This window comes from Diaphorina citri, unplaced genomic scaffold (genome assembly GCF_000475195.1).
Source record: "Diaphorina citri unplaced genomic scaffold, Diaci psyllid genome assembly version 1.1 scaffold797, whole genome shotgun sequence".
Lineage (NCBI taxonomy): Eukaryota > Metazoa > Arthropoda > Insecta > Hemiptera > Psyllidae > Diaphorina > Diaphorina citri.
The window spans coordinates 65,868-86,898 of NW_007378229.1; the positions used below are offsets into that span (position 1 = coordinate 65,868).

A 21,031-nucleotide genomic window follows, 5' to 3' on the forward strand; every position below is an offset into this window, starting at 1 on the left:
AAGAAAACTAGCTTTCTACAAACTGCAAATTAAAAGTAGCTTACCGTTCGTTCAAAGGAAAGACAATCTCATAAAGTGCACCAACACACCGAGTTCGAGGGTTTTGCAAATTTAATTTCTGCGAATTAGAAATTAAATTCTTGTTTAATTCCTAATTTTACGTAACGTTCAAGTCTCACGTTAAAGAGTCTGAGTGAGGTCTACAATTCAGAGAACTCCTACTTCTAAATAATAACAGGGTGTAAATCTATGAACTTGTAATTATTGTGTATTTATACCTATTAGGTACATATTATATTTTTTCACACGTTAGGTCAATCAAGGACCAAATACTATGAACTTGTAATTATTGTGTATTTATACCTATTAGGTACATATTATATTTTTTCACACGTTAGGTCAATCAAGGACCAAATACTATATATGAACTTGTAATTATTGTGTATTTATACCTATTAGGTACACATTATATTTTTTCACACGTTAGGTCAATCAAGGACCAAATACTATCGGTGGCTCCTTGGAAAGAATTTTACCCTTTACCAGACGAGACGTTAGCCATCTCGCCTCAGAGCCGCCACTGGTTTTCCTATCGGGAAAAGTTTACCAGTGCCGTTCCGCCAGCCTTTTCTTTGTCTTTATAACCAACTTGAAGGCGGAAGGTTGGGGAGGCCCCAGAAGATGTAGAGGGGTCTTAGATGATGTAGACTTGTAAAGGGTTCTCAGAAGATGAAGAGGAGTCTCAGAAGACTTTGCGGAGTCTCGGAAGATGTAGAGGGGTCTTAGAAGATGTAGAGGGTTCTCAGAAGACTTTGCGGGGTCTCAGATGATGTAGAGGGGTCTTAGAAGATGTAGACTTGTAAAGGGTTCTCAGAAGATGAAGAGGAGTCTCAGAAGACTTTGCGGAGTCTCGGAAGATGTAGAGGGGTCTTAGAAGATGTAGAGGGTTCTCAGAAGACTTTGCGGAGTCTCGGAAGATGTAGAGGGGTCTTAGAAGATGTAGAGAGGTCTCGGAAGACTTTGCGGGGTCTCAGAGTTTGCAGATGGGTCTTAGAACAAGCAGAGGGGAACTTAGAAGATGTGACGACGTTAGCCATCTCGCCTCGGAGCCACCACTGGTTTTCCTATCGGGAAAAGTTTACCAGTGCCGTTCCGCCAGCCTTTTCTTTGTCTTTATAACCAACTTGAAGGCGGAAGGTTGGGGAGGCCCCAGAAGATGTAGAGGGGTCTTAGATGATGTAGACTTGTAAAGGGTTCTCAGAAGATGAAGAGGAGTCTCAGAAGACTTTGCGGAGTCTCGGAAGATGTAGAGGGGTCTTAGAAGATGTAGAGGGTTCTCAGAAGACTTTGCGGGGTCTCAGATGTTGTAGAGGGGTCTTAGAAGATGTAGAGAGGTCTCGGAAGACTTTGCGGGGTCTCAGAGTTTGCAGATGGGTCTTAGAACAAGCAGAGGGGAACTTAGAAGATGTGACGGGGGTCACAGATTTTTATTCAACGTTTGTTTCCATCTAATAAAGTTTTGCAAAATTTGCACAAGGGGGAAAGTTTGTGGTCTTATTGCTTGGCTGCTGTTACTCGTGACTCGTGATCAGTGATGTGACACTTTTTCTAAGGAGAGAGAGAGAGAGAGAGACAGGAGGTGAAAAGAGGTCAAAGGGTATTTTGATACATGCTAATTTTGGAATATGAGATTTTAAAGTTTTAAAGTCTCAAACTTATCAAGATATCACAACGTTAGCCATCTCGCCTCAGAGCCGCCACTGGTTTTCCTATCGGGAAAAGTTTACCAGTGCCGTTCCGCCAGCCTTTTCTTTGTCTTTATAACCAAGTTGAAGGCGGAAGGTTGGGGAGGCCCCAGAAGATGTAGAGGGGTCTTAGACGATGTAGACTTGTAAAGGGTTCTCAGAAGATGAAGAGGAGTCTCAGAAGACTTTGCGGAGTCTCGGAAGATGTAGAGGGGTCTTAGAAGATGTAGACTTGTAAAGGGTTCTCAGAAGATGAAGAGGAGTCTCAAAAGACTTTGCGGAGTCTCGGAAGATGTAGAGGGGTCTTAGAAGATGTAGAGGGTTCTCAGAAGACTTTGCGGGGTCTCAGATGTTGTAGAGGGGTCTTAGAAGATGTAGAGAGGTCTTAGAACATGTAGAGAGGTCTCGGAAGACTTTGCGGGGTCTCAGAGTTTGCAGATGGGTCTTAGAACAAGCAGAGGGGAACTTAGAAGATGTGACTGTGGAATCGAGCTAACTGTTTGGACTAGTGGTAGTAATAGGGTCCAGTACACTGCCTTGCAGTATTGCCACGCTTTGTCTAGGGTCTAGGCAGTGTATAGTTTCCCATTTTTTCAAAGGGCTCAGACTGCATCTGGTATAGGTAATTTTAGTCAGAACTTAAAGCTTAAAGCAGTTTCATGAGAATGACCAAAGAGAGAACGTAGATTCCATTTTCAAGGGAAAGAGACCGGAGCTCAGTAGCGGGCCGCTACTAGCGGCTAAAATGATCTTATTTCAAGTGCACTTCTTACAGTCCAAGGAATTTCAATATATTTGTGGTTCGTTTAGTGTACGACGAAAAGGAAAAAATGGACACCTTGTTTAGGTCGCTGTATTTATGGAACTTCTTTTTGTCTCATTCGAGCAGGATAAACAAGGTATATTCTATTCTATTCTATCTTTCCAAGTCCCATTTTATCTATTCCATTCCTGACCCCTGAGATGGACTTTGTGACATCCAGACAACATACAACACAAAGAAGAAAAGAAAACGACTACATCCAAGGTCAGTGAAGCAACTCAAACTACAACATCCAATATGTATAAGTGACACTGTGACACAACTCAAGCTTTCCTGTAGGAAAAGGATTAGCGCAACTTTGCCGTTGGCAACAGAGCTTACGAAGCCAAGAATGTCAAGAATTAACCTTCACTTGTACAAAATATTGATAAATAATTGATTCAGCCAAGTGCTTGTAATTAGTATAGGCATGAGAATGGTTATCCAGGCTTGTTACATTAGTCGTAGATTCCATTTTCAAGGGAGAGAGACCGGAGCTCAGTAGCGGCTAAAATGATCTTATTTCAAGTGCACTTCTTACAGTCCAAAAGGAATTTCAATATATTTGTAGTTCGTTTAGTGTACGACGCGACGAAGGGGAAAAAATGGAGACGTTGTTTAGGTCGCTGTATTTATGGAACTTCTTTTTGTCTCATTCGAGCAGGATAATGGATAAACAAGGTATATTCTATTCTATTCTATCTTTCCAAGTCCCATTTTATCTATTCCATTCCTGACCCCTGAGATGGACTTTGTGACATCCAGACAACATACAACACAAAGAAGAAAAGAAAACGACTACATCCAAGGTGAGTGAAGCAACTCAAACTACAACATCCATTATAAGTGACACTGTGACACAACTCAAGCTTTCCTGTAGGAAAAGGATTAGCGCAACTTTGCCGTTGGCAACAGAGCTAACGGAGCCAAGAATGTCAAGAATTAACCTTCACTTAGTACAAAATATTGATAAATAATTGATTCAGCCATGTGCTTGTAATTAGTATAGAGCCAAGAATGTCAAGAATTAACCTTCACTTAGTACAAAATATTGATAAATAATTGATTCAGCCATGTGCTTGTAATTAGTATAGGCATGAGAATGGTTATCCAGGCTTGTTACATTAGTACATGCAATACATTACCTACATGTATTACATGTAATAATGTAATGCATCATACTTCATACAGTGCAGTCAAATGTTCAAGTACCAATTACTTAAATGAGGAATTTATACTGGGTGAAGGTACTGCAGGTACACTGAGAAAGAAAATGGTGACAGGGTGCCACAAGTTTAGGTCATGTATTACATGTAATAATGTAATGCATCATACTTCATACAGTGCAGTCAAATGTTCAAGTATCAATTACTTAAATGAGGAATTTATACTGGGTGAAGGTACTGCAGGTACACTGAGAAAGAAAATGGTGACAGGGTGCCACAAGTTTAGGTCGAGTTTAGCCAAATGGGGCTGGTCCTATTCCAGGGGGCTTATTCCGGAGGGTCTTCACATTTTCGTGTACAAAATTAATAACTGACCTGGAGCAATATTACAGAAGGAAAGATTGTATGAAATAGTTCAAAATGACGTCATTATCCAGCTTTGACTTTTTTTTTTTTTTTTTTTTTTTTTCCAGGGGGCTTATTCCGGAGGGTATTCACATTTTCGTGTACAAAATTAATAACTGACCTGGAGCATTATTACAGAAGGAAAGATTGTATGAAATAGTTCAAAATGACGTCATTATCCAGCTTTGACTTTTTTTTGTGAAAATGTAAAGTTATGGAAATTGCTGCATGAGTGTTTTAATTTTATTTTCGTGAAGGGAAATGTAAAATGTCGTATTTTTTCCCCTAAGCTAAGGAAGGTAAAAGAAAATAGTTCAAGGACTCCTCTGATAAAAAAAAAGAGTCCAAAAGAAAATGCCATTTCCAAAAGATAACCAACGCCCTCCTGTTTACGAGACGACCACTACAACACCCACCGCCAGGGCAATTTTCTATGGGGCCTTTTCTAAAGGTATCAGAAAACTTTGAGCTTTGCCCATTAAAAATTAAGCCCAGCCCTGACTCATGAATGTGATGCACTTCAAATGGCCTGGGGAGTCCAAAAGAAAATGCCATTTCCAAAAGATAACCAACGCCCTCCTCTTTACGAGAGGACCACTACAACACCGCCAGGGCAATTTTCTATGGGGCCTTTTCTTAAAGGTATCAGAAAACTTTGAGCTTTGCCCATTAAAAATTAAGCCCAGCCCTGACTCATGAATGTGATGCACTTCAAATGGCCTGGGATAGAACTTCTAGCTCGATATGTCCATGGAACTTTCACTGTTGAGCGAATAAATTGCGCACTGATCAATATTCTATAAAGTTAAGGTCTTATGATTGGCGAAAAAATAGGTATCACCCTCAAACTCTCGGAATAAATAGATATACCTTCCTAGGTATGTAATTATTGCTATGCACATTAAGTTTTACATTAAGTTTCTACTAGTTTCTGCTATGCACATTTTTCACAGCATATTTTAACAGACTTTACTTCTTATAGTATGTAGCTTCTCCCAAAAAGAGCATTCCTACGAGTTATACATAGTTTTTCTGTTAATATTACATACCTACCTATTACCGATAGGTTAATAGTCAGTTGTAGGACTTCCAAGTATTTTGTTGGGATCTTTAACTTTGCCATTTCACTATATATAGTTTTTCTGTTAATAATTATTACATACCTACCTATTACCGATAGGTTAATAGTCAGTTGTAGGACTTCCAAGTATTTTGTTGGGATCTTTAACTTTGCCATTTCATTTTGTATGCCATTCTTGTAATTTGATCTTGTATGCAATTTTTCGAGTACGTTAAACCTTGTGTAATTCCGAGTAACATCTATGTCCTAACCAGCGGTCAATTACGTAAAATTAGCTTGACTAGCAAAAAGCAAAATCCTCGTTTCAACTGAAGATGGGAAAGAAGAAAAGTAAACTTACTAGTAATATTGAGCTAGTAAATAATTTAAATGATTACATACCTTGTATACCTGTTTATCCATATTTATTTACACGACTTTAAAAGCTTAAAAAGCAACTACGTTGTGGTTTTTCTTTGAAATGATTTGTATTTCGAATTCTTGTAATTTGATCTTGTATGCAATTTTTCGAGTACGTTAAACCTTGTGTTATTCTGAGTAACATCAATGTCCTAACTAGCGGTCAATTACGTAAAATTAGCTTGAATAGCAAAAGGCAAAATCCTCGTTTCAACTGAAGATGGAAAAGAAGAAAAGTAAACTTACTAGTAATATTTAGGTAGTAAATAATTTAAATGATTACATACCTTGTATACCTGTTTATCTATATTTATTTACACGACTTTAAAAGCTTAAAAAGCAACTACGATATGCAATTCTTGTAATTTGATCGTGTATGCAATTTTTCGAGTACGTTAAACCTTGTGTAATTCCGAGTAACATCTATGTCCTAACTAGCGGTCAATTACGTAAAATTAGCTTGAATAGCAAAAGGCAAAATCCTCGTTTCAACTGAAGATGGGAAAGAAGAAAAGTAAACTTACCTACTAGTAATATTGAGCTAGTAAATAATTTAAATGATTACATACCTTGTATACCTGTTTATGTATATTTATTTACACGACTTTAAAAGCTTAAAAAGCAACTACGTTGTGGTTTTTCTTTGAAATGATTTGTAGTTCGCTGAAATGAACCACGTTTTCAAAATCATTCCTTCCCAAAAAGTTTTCCTGTTCAAACATTTATTTATCTTTCTTCAATAACACATTACTCATTTTGTTTACAAACACCTCTTGTTCATTCTATCATCTGGAACACTTATGTGATTAGACGAAAACAAAAAGGAACAGGAAGATCCTGGAAAGATGGAGAAGAATAGGGAAGAGAAGGAAAGAGGGAGAGAGAGAGAGAAAGAGAGAGAGAAATGAACCTTCACGCCCTTGACTGAGTACTCAGCACAACCTCACCCAATGTCACGGGTGAAAAACGTTGTAGTGGTAGAGGGGGGGAAATTTGAATAATCTGAAATGAGGAGAGGTTAAAATTTCTAGGAAAAGAGGGGGAAATTTGTAGTGGGAGAGGGGAAAATGGAATCTGAAAAGAGGAGAGGTGGAAATTTGTAGGGGAAGAGGGAAAAATTTGAAATCTGAAAAGAGGAGAGGAGGAAATTTGTAGGAGAAGAGGGAAAAAATTGAGGCAATCTGAAATAGGCTGTTTACGGAGGGAATTTGGGGACGGTGGGAATTTTCGAAATATTTTGGCTTTTTCGAAACATGCCGAGGTTTCCCTCGAAGCTTGTTGCTGTTTCGAAGCCTGATGATGAGTTGGGAACCACAGAGTATTTACCACAAATTCGAACGAGTGTTGAACCTAACCAATATGTAAACCTACCTGTTTGCACCCCACACCCACACCTGATGATGAGTTGGGAACCACAGAGTATTTACCACAAATTCGAACGAGTGTTGAACCTAACCAATATGTAAACCTACCTGTTTGCACTAATACTAAACTTGACGTGTCTGATTAGGTTTTATTTATTAACCCTTTTTTAATTACCACCACCAATTATCTGTTAATAACACTTTTATTATAACTTACTAGTTATTTTTGAGTAGGTATCTTTACAAGTACTAATCCAGAAAGAAACTAGAATGTAGCCATGATTACTGCGATTTCATACACAATACATATCTCCACTGAATTTGGTGGAGATGTCAATGTTCTTTATTGTTTTCATTAATATTATTTTTTTAGAGACTTTATTTAATATACTAGCTGAATTCCGTCGCTTCGCTCCGGAATCCCGCTAGTTCATCCCGAGGCATGGCCAAACTTGTGGAAAAGGCATGGCCGAACTTGTAGTTATCAAACTAAAAACATAAACGAAACTCAAATATTAGGGGAGCGAGGAAAAGTTTTCTCTCCCGCAGTCTCTGTACTCTGTGTATTTCTTATGGAGATTTTAGCGATGAAAAATTGATCATACCTATCTCAGGATCGGTTTAGATTTTCGCAAAATCCTTTCTTATTGCACACCTAGACCATAAAAGGAATATTCCTACCAAATTTCAGCTTTCTAGGTGTTGTGGTTCTCGAGATAGAGCGATCAGTGTGTGAACTGTGAATGAGTGAATGGATCCTGTTCTTATAATATAAGATTGCTAAATCTTATTAAAGTTGAGTTCTCTATCAAGATGTTCTTAAGACCTTTTCAAAATCCCTTTATGTTTTACATACCAATGGTAGGTAATATAACTGGTTTCGTCTTTCTGTTCGCAGACTTGGCAGGAGAAGGAGGCGGGTAAGATCGTCATGTATTCGACCACCATGGGGATTGTCCGGGATACCTACCATCGGTGTCTTAAGGTCAAACAAATCTTGAGGACCCATCTGGTCAAATTCGATGACAAGGATGTGTTTATGTCGCGAGAAACGCAACAGGAATTCAAGGAGAGACTGGGAACAGATGTCATCAACGTACCGCAGATCTTTGTGGAAGGAGTCCATATTGGGGTGAGTGGAAAACTTTTTAACACTAAAAAACGACTAGTTTTATTGGTGAACTTTTAAGTTTTAGATACTCAGTCAATGAGTCAATCGTAAGATTATTACAATTCAGGTAGGCAATGAACTAATGAGTCAGACTCACTTTTTCTAGAAATATTAAGGACTTTGATTGAGGAGTCCAGTAAATTTTCATTTTTTTTTTTTTTAATGGAAAAGAAGAAGGAGAAGGAGGAGGGGAAGAAGGAGAAGGGGAAGTAGAAGAAGAAGCATAGTATTTATTCTGTTTCATGGAGTGATAGAGTAACATTGCTATTGCTACATGTCTATTACACTGCTACAAAGTACAAACCTATTGCTACAAGTCTATTACAAGCCATCAATAAAATTAGTTAATCACTTTATTCTTCACCTGTAGGTAACTAGTTTAGAAGCAAGTTAGGTAATTGTACCTATTACCTATCTCGCGTACAAAAAGATTGTTAAAACCCAGACAGCGGAAATAACTCAATCTGCAAAAATAACGAGATGGTGAGGTAGTGACTGTTTAATTTTACTGAAATATGAGAAAAAAAAAAACCAACACACATATTAAACACACAGTACAGACATAAAGTACCTACCTTCCAGAGGTTAGGTGGGTATTGTAGGTCAGGGCCGTATCCAGGATTTTGTCAAGGAAGGGGGGGATGGGGCGCGGGGGGACGAGGGTCCAAATAGTGATATACCGTCCCTGGTGTAGGTACCTATCATGAACAGGGGTGAAACTACAATTTTATTACTTTCTATTTGATCTCTTGTTTTCCTTCATCCAAGTTTCAGGTTTAACTATCGACATTTTACGGACCTAATTCGGGTAGTGGTTGGGTGGAAGAGCCCTTTGTAGGAGAAGCCTACCACTGCACCCTATAAATAAAGCGAAAAAAAGAAAGAAAATAGAAAGTAAAAATAATAATGGTTTTCGAGTCAATTTCAGGGTGTCCAAAAGAAAGACAGTTTCATTTTCAAACACGTTTCCAATTTTCAACCCTGATGCACTCATTTTCATGAAAAGCATGTAATTATTTATTTCTAATTATAATGCATATCGCTCAGAATCCAATCCGAATTAAACTTTCCAATATTTATAATCATAATTACCTATATATTTATGTACATCGTATTATTCATAATTATGGATTTACCTAATTTCCACAAAGTTCATACTTTTCATATCGTGAGGGGAGTGTTGAAATTTGGGTCACGTTTCACGTTGTATTATGTGGTTCCCTTCTTCAGGCTCCTTTCCTCTAATTTTGCAATAAATTTTCATTTCACTGTCACAGACAAAGCCCAATAAAACAAGAGTTAATAGTTATTGGTTAAATTGTAGTAAGAAGAAGAAGAAGAAGAAGAAGAAGAAGAAGAAGAAGAAGAAGAAGAAGAAGAAGATTATTGCTAAATCTTAATAAAGTTGAGTTCTCTATCAAGATGTTATTAAGACCTTTTCAAAATCCTTTTATGTTTTACATACCAATGGTAGGTAATATAACTGGTTTCGTTTTTCTGTTCGCAGACTTGGCAGGAGAAGGAGGCGGGTAAGATCGTCATGTATTCGACCACCATGGGGATTGTCCGGGATACCTACCATCGGTGTCTTAAGGTCAAACAGATCCTGAGGACCCATCTGGTCAAATTCGATGACAAGGATGTGTTTATGTCGCGAGAAACGCAACAGGAATTCAAAGAGAGACTGGGAACAGATGTCATCAACGTACCGCAGATCTTTGTGGAAGGAGTCCATATTGGGGTGAGTGGAAAACTTTTTTTAACACTAAAGAACGACTAGTTTTATTGGTGAACTTTTAAGTTTTAGATACTCAGCCAATGAGTCAATCGTAAGACTCATTATTACAATTCAGGTAAGCAATGAACTAATGAGTCAGACTCACTTTTCCTAGAAATATTAAGGACTTTGAGGAGCCCAGTAAATTTTGATTTTTTTTTTTTTTGATGGAAAAGAAGAAGGAGAAAGAGAGGAGGAGAAGAAGACGAAGAAGAATATGAAGAAGAAGAAGAAGAAGAAGAAGAAGAAGAAGAAGAAGGAGGAGAAGAAGGAGAAGGGGAAGTACGAGTAGAAGAAGAAGAAGCAGCATAGTATTTATTCTGTTTCATAGAGTGATAGGGTAACATTGCTATTGCTACATGTCTATTACACTGCTACAAACCTATTGCTACAAGTCTATTACACTGCTACAAACCTATTGCTACATGTCTATTACACTGCTACAAACCTATTGCTACAAGTCTATTACAAGCCATCAATAAAATTAGTTAATCACTTTATTCTTCACCTGTAGGTAGGTAACTAGTTTAGAAGCAAGTTAGGTAATTGCACCTATTACCTATCTCGCGTACAAAAAGATTGTTAAAATCCAGACAGCGGAAATAACTTAATCTGCAAAAATAACGAGTCGGTGAGGTAGTGACTGTTTAATTTTACTGAAATATGAGAAAAAAACCAACACACATATTAAACACACAGTACAGACATAAAGTACCTATCCTCTTTCTCTCCCTCTTCTCTTTCATCATCTTTCGTTCTTTTACCCTCTCTCCCTTCCTTTATTTACCTCTCTATCTTTCTTTCCATTTTTCGACCCCTTTTACCTATACAAATATTATTTATCTCCCTCTCTCTCTCTCTCCCTCCCTCTCTCTCTCTGTCAACTGTCACTACTTTGTTTCCGAGCTCCTGGATGACCTCTGTGGTACTGAGGGTATCAAACACTTTCACATAAACCTGTAGATCGGGGCTTGAACCCGTAGACCGGGGCTTGAAAGTAACAAACTCCCCAAAGTTGTTTTTTATCAAGTTTCCGCCCCAGCATTATGTCCCGAAAGCCAAAAGTGGAGAGAATAAATTGATTTTGAAAAATGATGTTTTCTAAAAAATAATAATAAAAAATCTTATGGAAGTGTCATCGGTATATTAAGCTCTTAGCCATAAAGATTATAAATGACTTTCAAATTTCACCACAAATTTCTTCTTTCTCCTTCCCTCCTTCCCTCCCTCTCTCCCTCTTCCTCTCCTTCTCCATATCTCTCTATCCCTCTCTCTCTCTCTCTCTCTCTCTCTTGTTGGACGACAAAGTCCATATTTTTTACATCACTCCCTTTTTTGACCTAACTTCCTCCAGGGTAGAGTTGACATGCTGGTGACAGGTTTGGTTTTGAGGAAAGGAAGTTTGGAAAAAAAAACTTCGCTTTTTCATTTGCACCGAAATCTGTGTACCATCAGGCCCGTCTTCCTCTCCTTCTCCATATCTCTCTATCCCTCTCTCTCTCTCTCTCTCTCTTGTTGGACGACAAAGTCCGTATTTTTTACATCAAGTCCCTTTTTTGACCTAACTTCCTCCAGGGTAGAGTTGACATGCTAGTGACAGGTTTGGTTTTGAGGAAAGGAAGTTTGGAAAAAAAAACTTCGCTTTTTCATTTGCACCGAAATCTGTGTACCATCAGGCCCGAGGGCTCAAAGGACAGAAAGATGACGGGGTCAGGGCGAGTCAACTTGATGGGACTGGGGGGTAAAACTGAACCACCCTGGCCTAGATGGACGGTGGACTCTTGGCTGGACGGAAGAAAGTCTCTTATTGTTGGATTACACGAGGGAAGGAAGCAGTCCAGTTGTGCAAATATGTATGAATAGTTGAATACCTACCATTGCCGATGTAAACAGCATTGGCCACCAGTGAAGTTCCAGCCCAGTTAGTTACTCTATTTGAAAAGGGTCTGTAGCTCTAAGAAGTGCATTTTGGACCAACCCTGTACTGTGTTCCGATTTGTGTTTTCCCCCCGTGGCCTCGACATTAAATGATGAAAAAAGAGGAGAGGTGGAAATTCTGAAATATGAGGAAGGAAGCAGTCCAGTTGTGTAAATATGTATGAATACCTACCATTGCCGATGTAAACAGCATTGGCCACCAGTAAAGTTCCAGCCCAGTTAGTTACTCTATTTGAAAAGGGTCTGTAGCTCACAGAAGTGCATTTTGGACCAACCCTGTTCTGTGTTCCGATTTGTGTTTTCCCCCTGTGGCCTCGACATTAATTGATGAAATAAATATTTTGAATTTTTGACTGAAATGTGAAAAATACCTATCTATAGTAAAATCAAATAGCTACATATATAACCTACCCAAATATTGTTGTTGAAAAAATATTCGAAAAAAAACATCAGCTTTATGACCAAGTAAAAAGATTGCTCCCAGTTGAAATGCTCGATTTAGTTAGAAAAAAAACTTGTGGGTAGATTTATAGAACTCGTTATTCAACGCGAAAAAGAAAGAACGAAAGGAAGAAGAAGAAACATTTATTGTTACGTACGTAATATACCTACCGTGGCGTGGTAAACAGGTAAAATGATATGAAGTCCTTTTTTCAAGCAGACCTAGCATAAGAGCCCTCCTTGAGAATCAATTTTTAATGAAACATGTGTCTCTTACAAACTTAAAGGACATAGATTTTTTTTAACCCATTATGTTCTCTCCACAATAAGCTAATAAAAGTGACACCAAAGTTCCAATATTTACTTCTCCTATGAAGATTAATACCAGACTGTATACAATTTATTAACGTAGTAGACAAAACAAAATCATGTAAAAAACAAAGCCCTGTCACTTCCCTTTGGGGAGAACCTTTTTTAAAGTTCCTAAATCAAACTGAATGAATAATGCGTCTTGCACTCAGAAAAAAACTTGGGTGCCGCAAGTCCAATCGAGTGACTGGGTTCCGGAACTCTAATATTGAACTCTATATCGGGAAACTCGACATTATAATATACCTAGCATTCCAATTTCCAATACCCTAAATCAGGGAAAGTAGCCCAACAATAGAGTTCATCCGACCTAACTTCTGGTACCCTATGACTTTTTTTTTTCTCGGTGATACGTTCCAATTTATCGTCATTTCATTACATTACGCTCAAATACATAAAACCCACTTCGTTTTCTGAGGAATCGAAAGGTCTAATAAAAATGTAAACAACACAACTGACAAGGCACATTCGGGCGTGTAAAAATCAAACTGAATGAATAATGCGTCTTGCACTCAGAAAAAGTCCAATCGAGTGACTGGGTTCCGGAACTCTAATATTGAACTCTATATCGGGAAACTCGACACTATAATATACCTAGCATTCCAATTTCCAATACCCTAAATCAGGGAAAGTAGCTCAACAATAGAGTTCATCCGACCTAACTTCTGGCACCCTATGACTTTTTTTTTCTCGGTGTACGAGTACGTTCCAATTCCAATTTATCGTCATTTCATTACATTACGCTTAAAGACATAAAACCCACTTCGTTTTCTGAGGAATCGAAAGGTCTAATAAAAATGTAAACAACACAACTGACAAGGCACATTCGGGCGTGTAAAAATAATGTTGGTTTTGAATGGGCATTCATGTGGAAATGGCTGTGATATGGATAGGGACAAGAAGACAGGAAAAGGAGGGGGAAGCAGGATAGAAGGGAAGGTGAGGGTAGAAAGGGAGGGGCAGGAAAACAGGAGGGGGAAGGACTTATGGAGTAAACACAATACATTAGCTTTGAGTAGAAAAGAGTGATGGGATGTCCGGAAAACTGAGGAAATAGGACAAACTGTGCCACGAGGCGAAAGCATCCAAATCTGCGGGTATTACTCTGGGGCTCTATGGTATTGGAAAAAAAAAGGAAAAATCATGGGAAAATAAAGTAGGAACAATGAAAAAGAAACAGCAAGGAATGAGGGAATTGATAACAGAGGACTGATGGCATTTGCTGAAATGCGGGCTTTGAAAGTAAACAATTAGCAAATCTACCCCTCGACAAGTTGAGGCTGAAGCACAAAGTTCATGATATTTTCATGAATATCCAGAAATTTCATGATATTTTAATGGATATCCAGAAATTTTCATCATATTTTTATGATAGGTATAGGTAGGTAGGTACTCATATTCTGGGGATTTTCGTCATTTCCCGTCCTGGTTTGAGCGTCCCTAGGGGATTGTGATTTTCAATTTTTCTTTGAAAGTAAACAATTAGCAAATCTACCCCTCGACAAGTTGAGGCTGAAGCACAATTTTCATGAATATCCATATATTTCATGATATTTTCATGAATATCCAGAAAATTCATGATATTTTCATGAATATCCAGAAATTTTCATCTTATTTTCATGATAGGTATAGGTAGGTAGGTACTCATATTCTGGGGATTTTCGTCATTTCCCGTCCTGGTTTGGGCGTCCCTAGGGATTGTAATTTTCAATTTTTTGGAGGGACCCTCTGTTTACACAAGTTTGGATTGTTTTACATTTTATTTGAGATTTTGAATTCCCTATATATTTCATGATATTTTCATGAATATCCAGAAATTTCATGATATTTTCATGAATATCCAGAAATTTTCATCATATTTTTATGATAGGTATAGGTAGGTAGGTAGGTACTCATATTCTGGGGATTTTCGTCATTTCCCGTCCTGGTTTGAGCGTCCCTAGGGGATTGTGATTTTCAATTTTTTGGAGGGACCCTCTGTTTACACAAGTTTGGATTGTTTTACAGTCATTTTATTTGAGATTTTGAATTCCCTTTATGAAAGTAAAGAGACGGCAAAGCTTATACCTATTTTATTATTATATTTACCTCCCTACGTACATTTTATTTGAGATTTTGAATTCCCTTTATGAAAGTAAAGAGACGGCAAAGCTTATACCTATTTTATTATTATATTTACCTCCCTACTATAACTTTGTCTTCGAAACATAAAATATGCTTAGGTAGATTTATAGGTATTTATTTATCTACCTAGATCTATCCGACCAAATAAAACAGGGGAATCCTCAGGTCTGTCTTTAAGTCAATAAAGAGAAGGTTGTGAAATACGAAACCCAGATCATTAGAACAGGTTCAAAGGCATTGATAGATAATAATTATTTCAAAACATCGACTGATGGGCAGAATAATAATGAGTATCCTTTACTTTGACTGGTATCGAGTTACGCTGGACGAAAAATAGGTAGGTAGGTACATACCAATTTAAAGGAGACAGTCTTCTTCTTCTTCTTCTTCCTCCTCCTCCTAGCCCTTATAGGAGAGAGTATTTTAATCCCAGGTAAGATCAAGTAAAATGAACTTTGTTCATTTTGAAATGTGTTCTCGAATTGGGTTTTTTTTTAATCCTTGATTTTTTCCTTGTTTGTTTCAGGATGCTGATGCTATTGAAAGGCTGAACGAGTCAGGAGAACTCAGGAGGATCCTCAAACCTTACAAGGTAAGTTGGCTATCAAAGTAAATGGGCTAGCCAGCCTAGTTATCTTGGAGGGTAGCGCGTATTCCATGTAACCGGTAGGTCGCGGATTCGATTTTCGCCTGAGGCGGACTTTATCCTAAAATTCCTAAACAGATAAGGTTCCTTCGTTCGCGAAACGACTGACTTTCTCTCTATTGTAAAAAAAAAAAAACATTTGGGTTACGAGTATTACGTTTTGTTTTGATTGTAGCGTCTTCTTTTGCCAGAATTTCAGAATTTAAGGAAATTAAAGTATAACGGAATGGATGTTGAAAAGTCCATCTCATACCTACCTATGTAGGTATATAATTAACGTAATTATGTATGTCCAAGATAATACCAGACCTATTACTTATAGTTCTTGTACCAATATTACCTAGGTATATTTATTTTCAATGTCATGATTCTACAATGCATATAGACTTGCATATTTCAATAATTATGAGGTATAGGTAACACGAGATGAGAAATGCACTTCGAATGCCAAGTCATGTAAACATGCTCATAATGATATCTCGTAACAGTAGGTACTAGCAAAGTATTCTCGTATGTGAACTTAGTATAGTCATTATAGTCATAGGAACACAATGGACACCTGAACATGCAAATATCAAGGATAGAAATAATGGCCGATCTTCATTACCTTGGACTTTGCATTGGGATCAGGTCCCGTCATTTTCTGACGGGATTAGAACTGAGAAAATTGGTATAATGTGAAGGGTTAAAGTTGGGAAACTCTTGTTTTCCATCAGTTAGAGGAAAACAACATAGATTATAAAATAGATACCTATATCTATCTATGTACCCATCGCAATCACTAATCATTAGAATTTTCAAGAGGTTTGATAGAGGGGGAACTGTAACTCCTACGGTCTTATATCCCGAAAGCGAAGAGACAAGACAGGAGAAAGCCAGTCTTTCTGAAAACGAACCTTATTTGTTAAGGATAAAATCCGCCCCGGGCGGGAATCGAACCCGTTACAAGGCAGACGCGCTACCCTGCAAACTAATTAGGCTGGTACTTATCATTGGAAAAATAATGGAATGGTAGATCATGTTAATTTGTTTAACCAGGATATAAGGGATGAATTTTGTATGAACGCCGGGTATTTCTTGTATGTATGCAATGCGCAACACAGGAAACATTTAATTCCAAATTTCCTACCCGAGGCGAACTTCATCCTAAACAGAAAAAGGTCGTTCTCGGAACGTTTGGCTTTCTCCTATGCTGTCCTCCTATATCTTAGATTTTGGAACAATAAGACGTCTCTTGTTGGAATTCCACCAGATCTAGCAAAAAAATAAGAAAAAAAAAACATTTCTCATTCCGTTATGTTTTACTCCGCAATGTTTCTCACTCCTTATCTGTTCTGTTTCATTCTGTTGCAGAGTCCGGACGCCTGCACCATCTGCCAGGTCTGTGGCGGGTACAGACTGCTCCCCTGTAGTCTGTGCAATGGCAGCAAGAAGTCTGTGCACCGCAATCATTTCACCACAGAGCTTGTAGCGCTCAAGTGTATGAACTGTGATGAGGTGGGATTGGTCAAGTGCTATGCTTGTTGAGAAATCTTGAGAACACCCTCATGCTTGTTGAATGCTTGAAATATCAAGTGCAATAATTGACTTAATGAGTCACTACCTAGTTTTGCCCAAGTCCTGAGTGTCTGTGAATTCTTATTCTGGTGCCAAAATTCGAGCTCTTGTGTATTTGCGATGAAATCTTTGCTATGATTAAGGCACTTACAAGATGGTCGGAACAATAAACTGAGAACTCTTTTTTTTAAACTCCTGGATGAAGCAATCCGACTGGCAAAAAAGTTTGGGATCAATCAGTCAGATTCTTAATCCAAAAGTTAAACTCAAGTTGTGTTCCTGATACAGTGGTACTATATTTTAGATACTTTTTAAATTATCAATTTATCTTGGATTATTTGAGAAATAAGTAAATATATTTAAGACGGGTACCTTGCTGCGTATGGAACAAAGATATATGCAAGGTCCTGTAGAAGACAAGAGGCAAGAAGTGAGAACTTCAAAGTTTCTCATAAAGGGAGCTATATATATAAATAAAATTGTAGATTTGTCTGTACATTGCTTAGAATCGTGAAATTTTTAGTTATTCTTACTCCTTATGCATCCACGGCTCAAAAAGGCATTGATAAAATAATTATTTCAAAACACCGACTGATGGGCAGAATAATAATGGGTACCCTTTCCTTTGACTGGTATCGAGTTACACTGGACGAAAAATAGGTAGGTACATAGTTACATACCAATTTAAAGGAGAAAGTCTTCTTCTTCTTCCTCCCTTATAGGAGAGAGTATTTTAATCCTAGGTAAGATCAAATAAAATGAACTTTTTTCATTATGAAATGTGTTCTCGAATTGGGTTTTTCTTTCTTTTTTTAATCCTTGATTTTTTCCTTGTTTGTTTCAGGATGCTGATGCTATTGAAAGGCTGAACGAGTCAGGAGAACTCAGGAGGATTACTGAAATTTGGTAGGAGTATTCCTTTTATGGTCTAGGTGTGCAATAAGAAAGGATTTTGCGAAAATCTAAACTGATCCTGAGATATGATCATCTTATATTATAAAATCAAGATCCATTCACTCATTCACATTTTACACACTGATCGCTCTATCTCCTGAACCACAATACCTAGAAAGCTGAAATTTGGTAGGAGTAGGTATTCCTTTTATGGTCTAGGTGTGCAATAAGAAAGGATTTTTGCGAAAATCTAAATCGATCCTGAGATATGATCAGTTTTTGATCCATAAGAAATACACAGAGTGCAGAGACTGCGGGAGAGAAATGTTCCGCTCTCGACCAACATTTTAAAACCAAGGGTCCAAAAATTGCTGAACATTATTTCCCAAATTTTTAAAGAAGGGTAGTAGGTACATTAATTTTTATATTGTACCTACCTAAAACTCTCTTGCTATTTTTAACCCTCCTTTCATAGGACAATAAAAGAATAAAATGGACTTTTGGGGTTTAACGTCACACGAGTATAACTACTAAGGTTTTTACATTTGAGTGAAAATAAAGAACAATTTACAAAATAGACTCCAATTTTCCGTAAAGCTCGAGACAAAATGCACAATTACATTTTCACCTACATTAAACGTGGCACAGTTTACAGGAGTCTTTTATTTGAAATAGGACATTTCGAGTTGGAATTGGGTCACACATGTCACAATGGGGGGAAAATGTTTCAGGGGAAAATGTGTTCAGCACTTTATTTGAAATAGGACATTGAGAGTTGGAATTGGGTCACACATGTCACAATGGGGGGAAAATGTTTCAGGGGAAAATGTGTTCAGCAGCCTTTTTTTTAAGTTCAAGGCTAAAGTTACGAGACAATATCTGCCTCCAGCTTTTTCCCGAGAATTTTCCTGGCTTGACATGGAAATGTGACATTGTATTGTGGGGTTGGGGTGGTGTGGGGTAGACTGAGGCACGTTGGGTGTGAACTGTGACTCGCTTTAAATCCATTTTTTTTTTTTTTTAATTTTTTTTTTAATATCTGCCTCCAGCTTTTCCCGAGAATTTTCCTGGCTTGACATGGAAATGTGACATTGTACTGTGGGAATGTAGGGTGTGGGGATAGGATGGTGTGGGGTAGACTGAGGCACGTTGGTTGTGAACTGTGACTCGCTTTAAATCCTTTTTTTTTTCAATAAGTTTCCATTTATATTTGATCGACAAAAAACTCAGAACATACATTTTTCGTATAAATGGAATACCCATCCGTATAAGCTGAGCTGGTGCCATTAGTTGTACTGTGGGGATAGGGTAGTGTGGGGTAGACTGAGGCACGTTGGGTGTGAACTGTGACTCGCTTTAAATCCATTTTTTTTCCAATAAGTTTCCATTTATACTTGATCGACAAAAAACCCAGAACATACATTTTTCATATAAATGGTATACCTACCCATCCGTATAAGCAGAGCTTGTGCCATCTATACTGATTAGCTTTAGCAGAAAAGAAGAAGAAAACAACACAAGAACAACCAACAAAAATAAGAATAAAATTATTATCGGTCATAAAGGAGCTTAAATAGTCACCAACCAACAAGTCTAGTTGGTAATTCATAACAAAAGAAAAGAGAACAAATGGTGCCATTATTTTGATACCTACTGATTAGCTTTAGCAGAAAAGAAGAAGAAGAAAACAAACAAGAACAACAAACAAAACAAAAAAATTATTATCGGTCATAAAGGAGCTTAAATAGTCACCAACCAACAAGTCTAGTTGGTAATTCATAACAAAAGAAAAGAGAACAAATAAGCTTTACCCCATGCCAACTTGGAAGATAAAAGTAGGTAGGTACGTTCTGTTCAAAATGAAGCTACAACCTAACCAAAGGCTACACGCCATACAACTATACTTATGAGTATAAAGGTCCAGTCAAGATTTGGGACGCAATAGTACTACACAACAAGAGAAAGAGAGAAAGAGACAGAGAGAGAGATCTCTAGAAGAGGGAGAGAAAGAGGGACGATGGGAGAGAGGGAGGAGAAGAGAGAGTTTAAATCCCACAGTTGTGTAATTTGACTTCGGGGTGAATACGTTATGGTTACCAGTAGGAACGACGCAATACTACTACAGAGAAAGAGAAAGAGAGAGAGAGAGAGAGATCTCTAGAAGAGGGAGGGAGAGAAAGAGGGACGATGGGAGAGAGGAAGGAGAAGAGAGAGTTTAAATCCCACATTGTTGTGTAATTTGACTTCGGGGTGAATACGTTATGGTTACGAGTAGAAACTTAATTCCCTTCCTATCCCTATGTGGGTACATATGTACCTATGTATCTATTCTATGTACATTGTACATAGAATAGATACATAGGTACTTTTATTGTCCCTATACATACCTATATTGTAATTCCCTAACTATCTCTATGTATAAATCTATATGTACATGTACACACCTGACTAACCCAGTCTACAAACCTCAGTAGTATTCGTGGTTAACACGTTAGACTTCGTATCTGAAGGTTGGTGGTTCGAGTCTAAGTCAAGTTATAAAATAGGTATCTACCTGAGTTCTGAAGTACATTTCCGGGTATCTCCGGTTCGACTCTGTGCTGGGAAGAAAATTTATTATAGGTAGGTAGAATCCTATTTGAGAAGTAAAGTTAGGCTTTATGCTTTAATGATCCTATGATACTCACAAAAAAAAAGGAGGCTATCAGGCTCACCTGTTGTTTATCTGAAACTGATATAAGAGGCTAAACAGGGGGAGGGAGGAAAGAGGAAAAGAGGGGATTTTTTTTTTTTTTTAAGAGGTTTGATAGAGGGAACTGTAACTGCTATGGTCTTATCGTCCCGAAATCGAAGAGAGAAGGAAGACAGGGGCGCTCAAGTGTATGAACTGTGATGAGGTGGGACTGGTCAAGTGCTATGCTTGTTGAGAAATCTTGAGAACACACTCATGCTTGTTGAATGCTTGAAATATCAAGTGCAATTGACTTAATGAGTCACTACCTAGTTTTGCCCAAGTCCTGAGTGTCTGTGAGTTCTCATTCTGGTGCCAAATTTCGAGCTCTTGTGTATTTGCGATGAAATCTTTGCTCACTATCTAGTTTTGCCCAAGTCCTGAGTGTCTGTGAGTTCTCATTCTGGTGCCAAATTTCGAG

General features: G+C 37.9%; 1 protein-coding gene across 1 annotated transcript in view; it reads left to right on the top strand.

Annotated features, from left to right (window-relative positions):
* LOC103512149 (glutaredoxin domain-containing cysteine-rich protein CG31559-like) overlaps positions 1-17,442 on the top strand; it is a gene marked incomplete at its 5' end in the record, with an annotated part of 65,344 nt that extends 47,902 nt beyond the window's left edge. Inside the window, 3 exons of the mRNA XM_017445281.2 lie at positions 7,861-8,094; positions 15,309-15,374; positions 16,782-17,442. Of these exons, the coding sequence (XP_017300770.1) occupies positions 7,861-8,094; positions 15,309-15,374; positions 16,782-16,955 (474 nt within the window). The remainder of the gene's footprint in view (positions 1-7,860; positions 8,095-15,308; positions 15,375-16,781) is intronic.
* Positions 17,443-21,031: the final 3,589 nt, after the last annotated feature.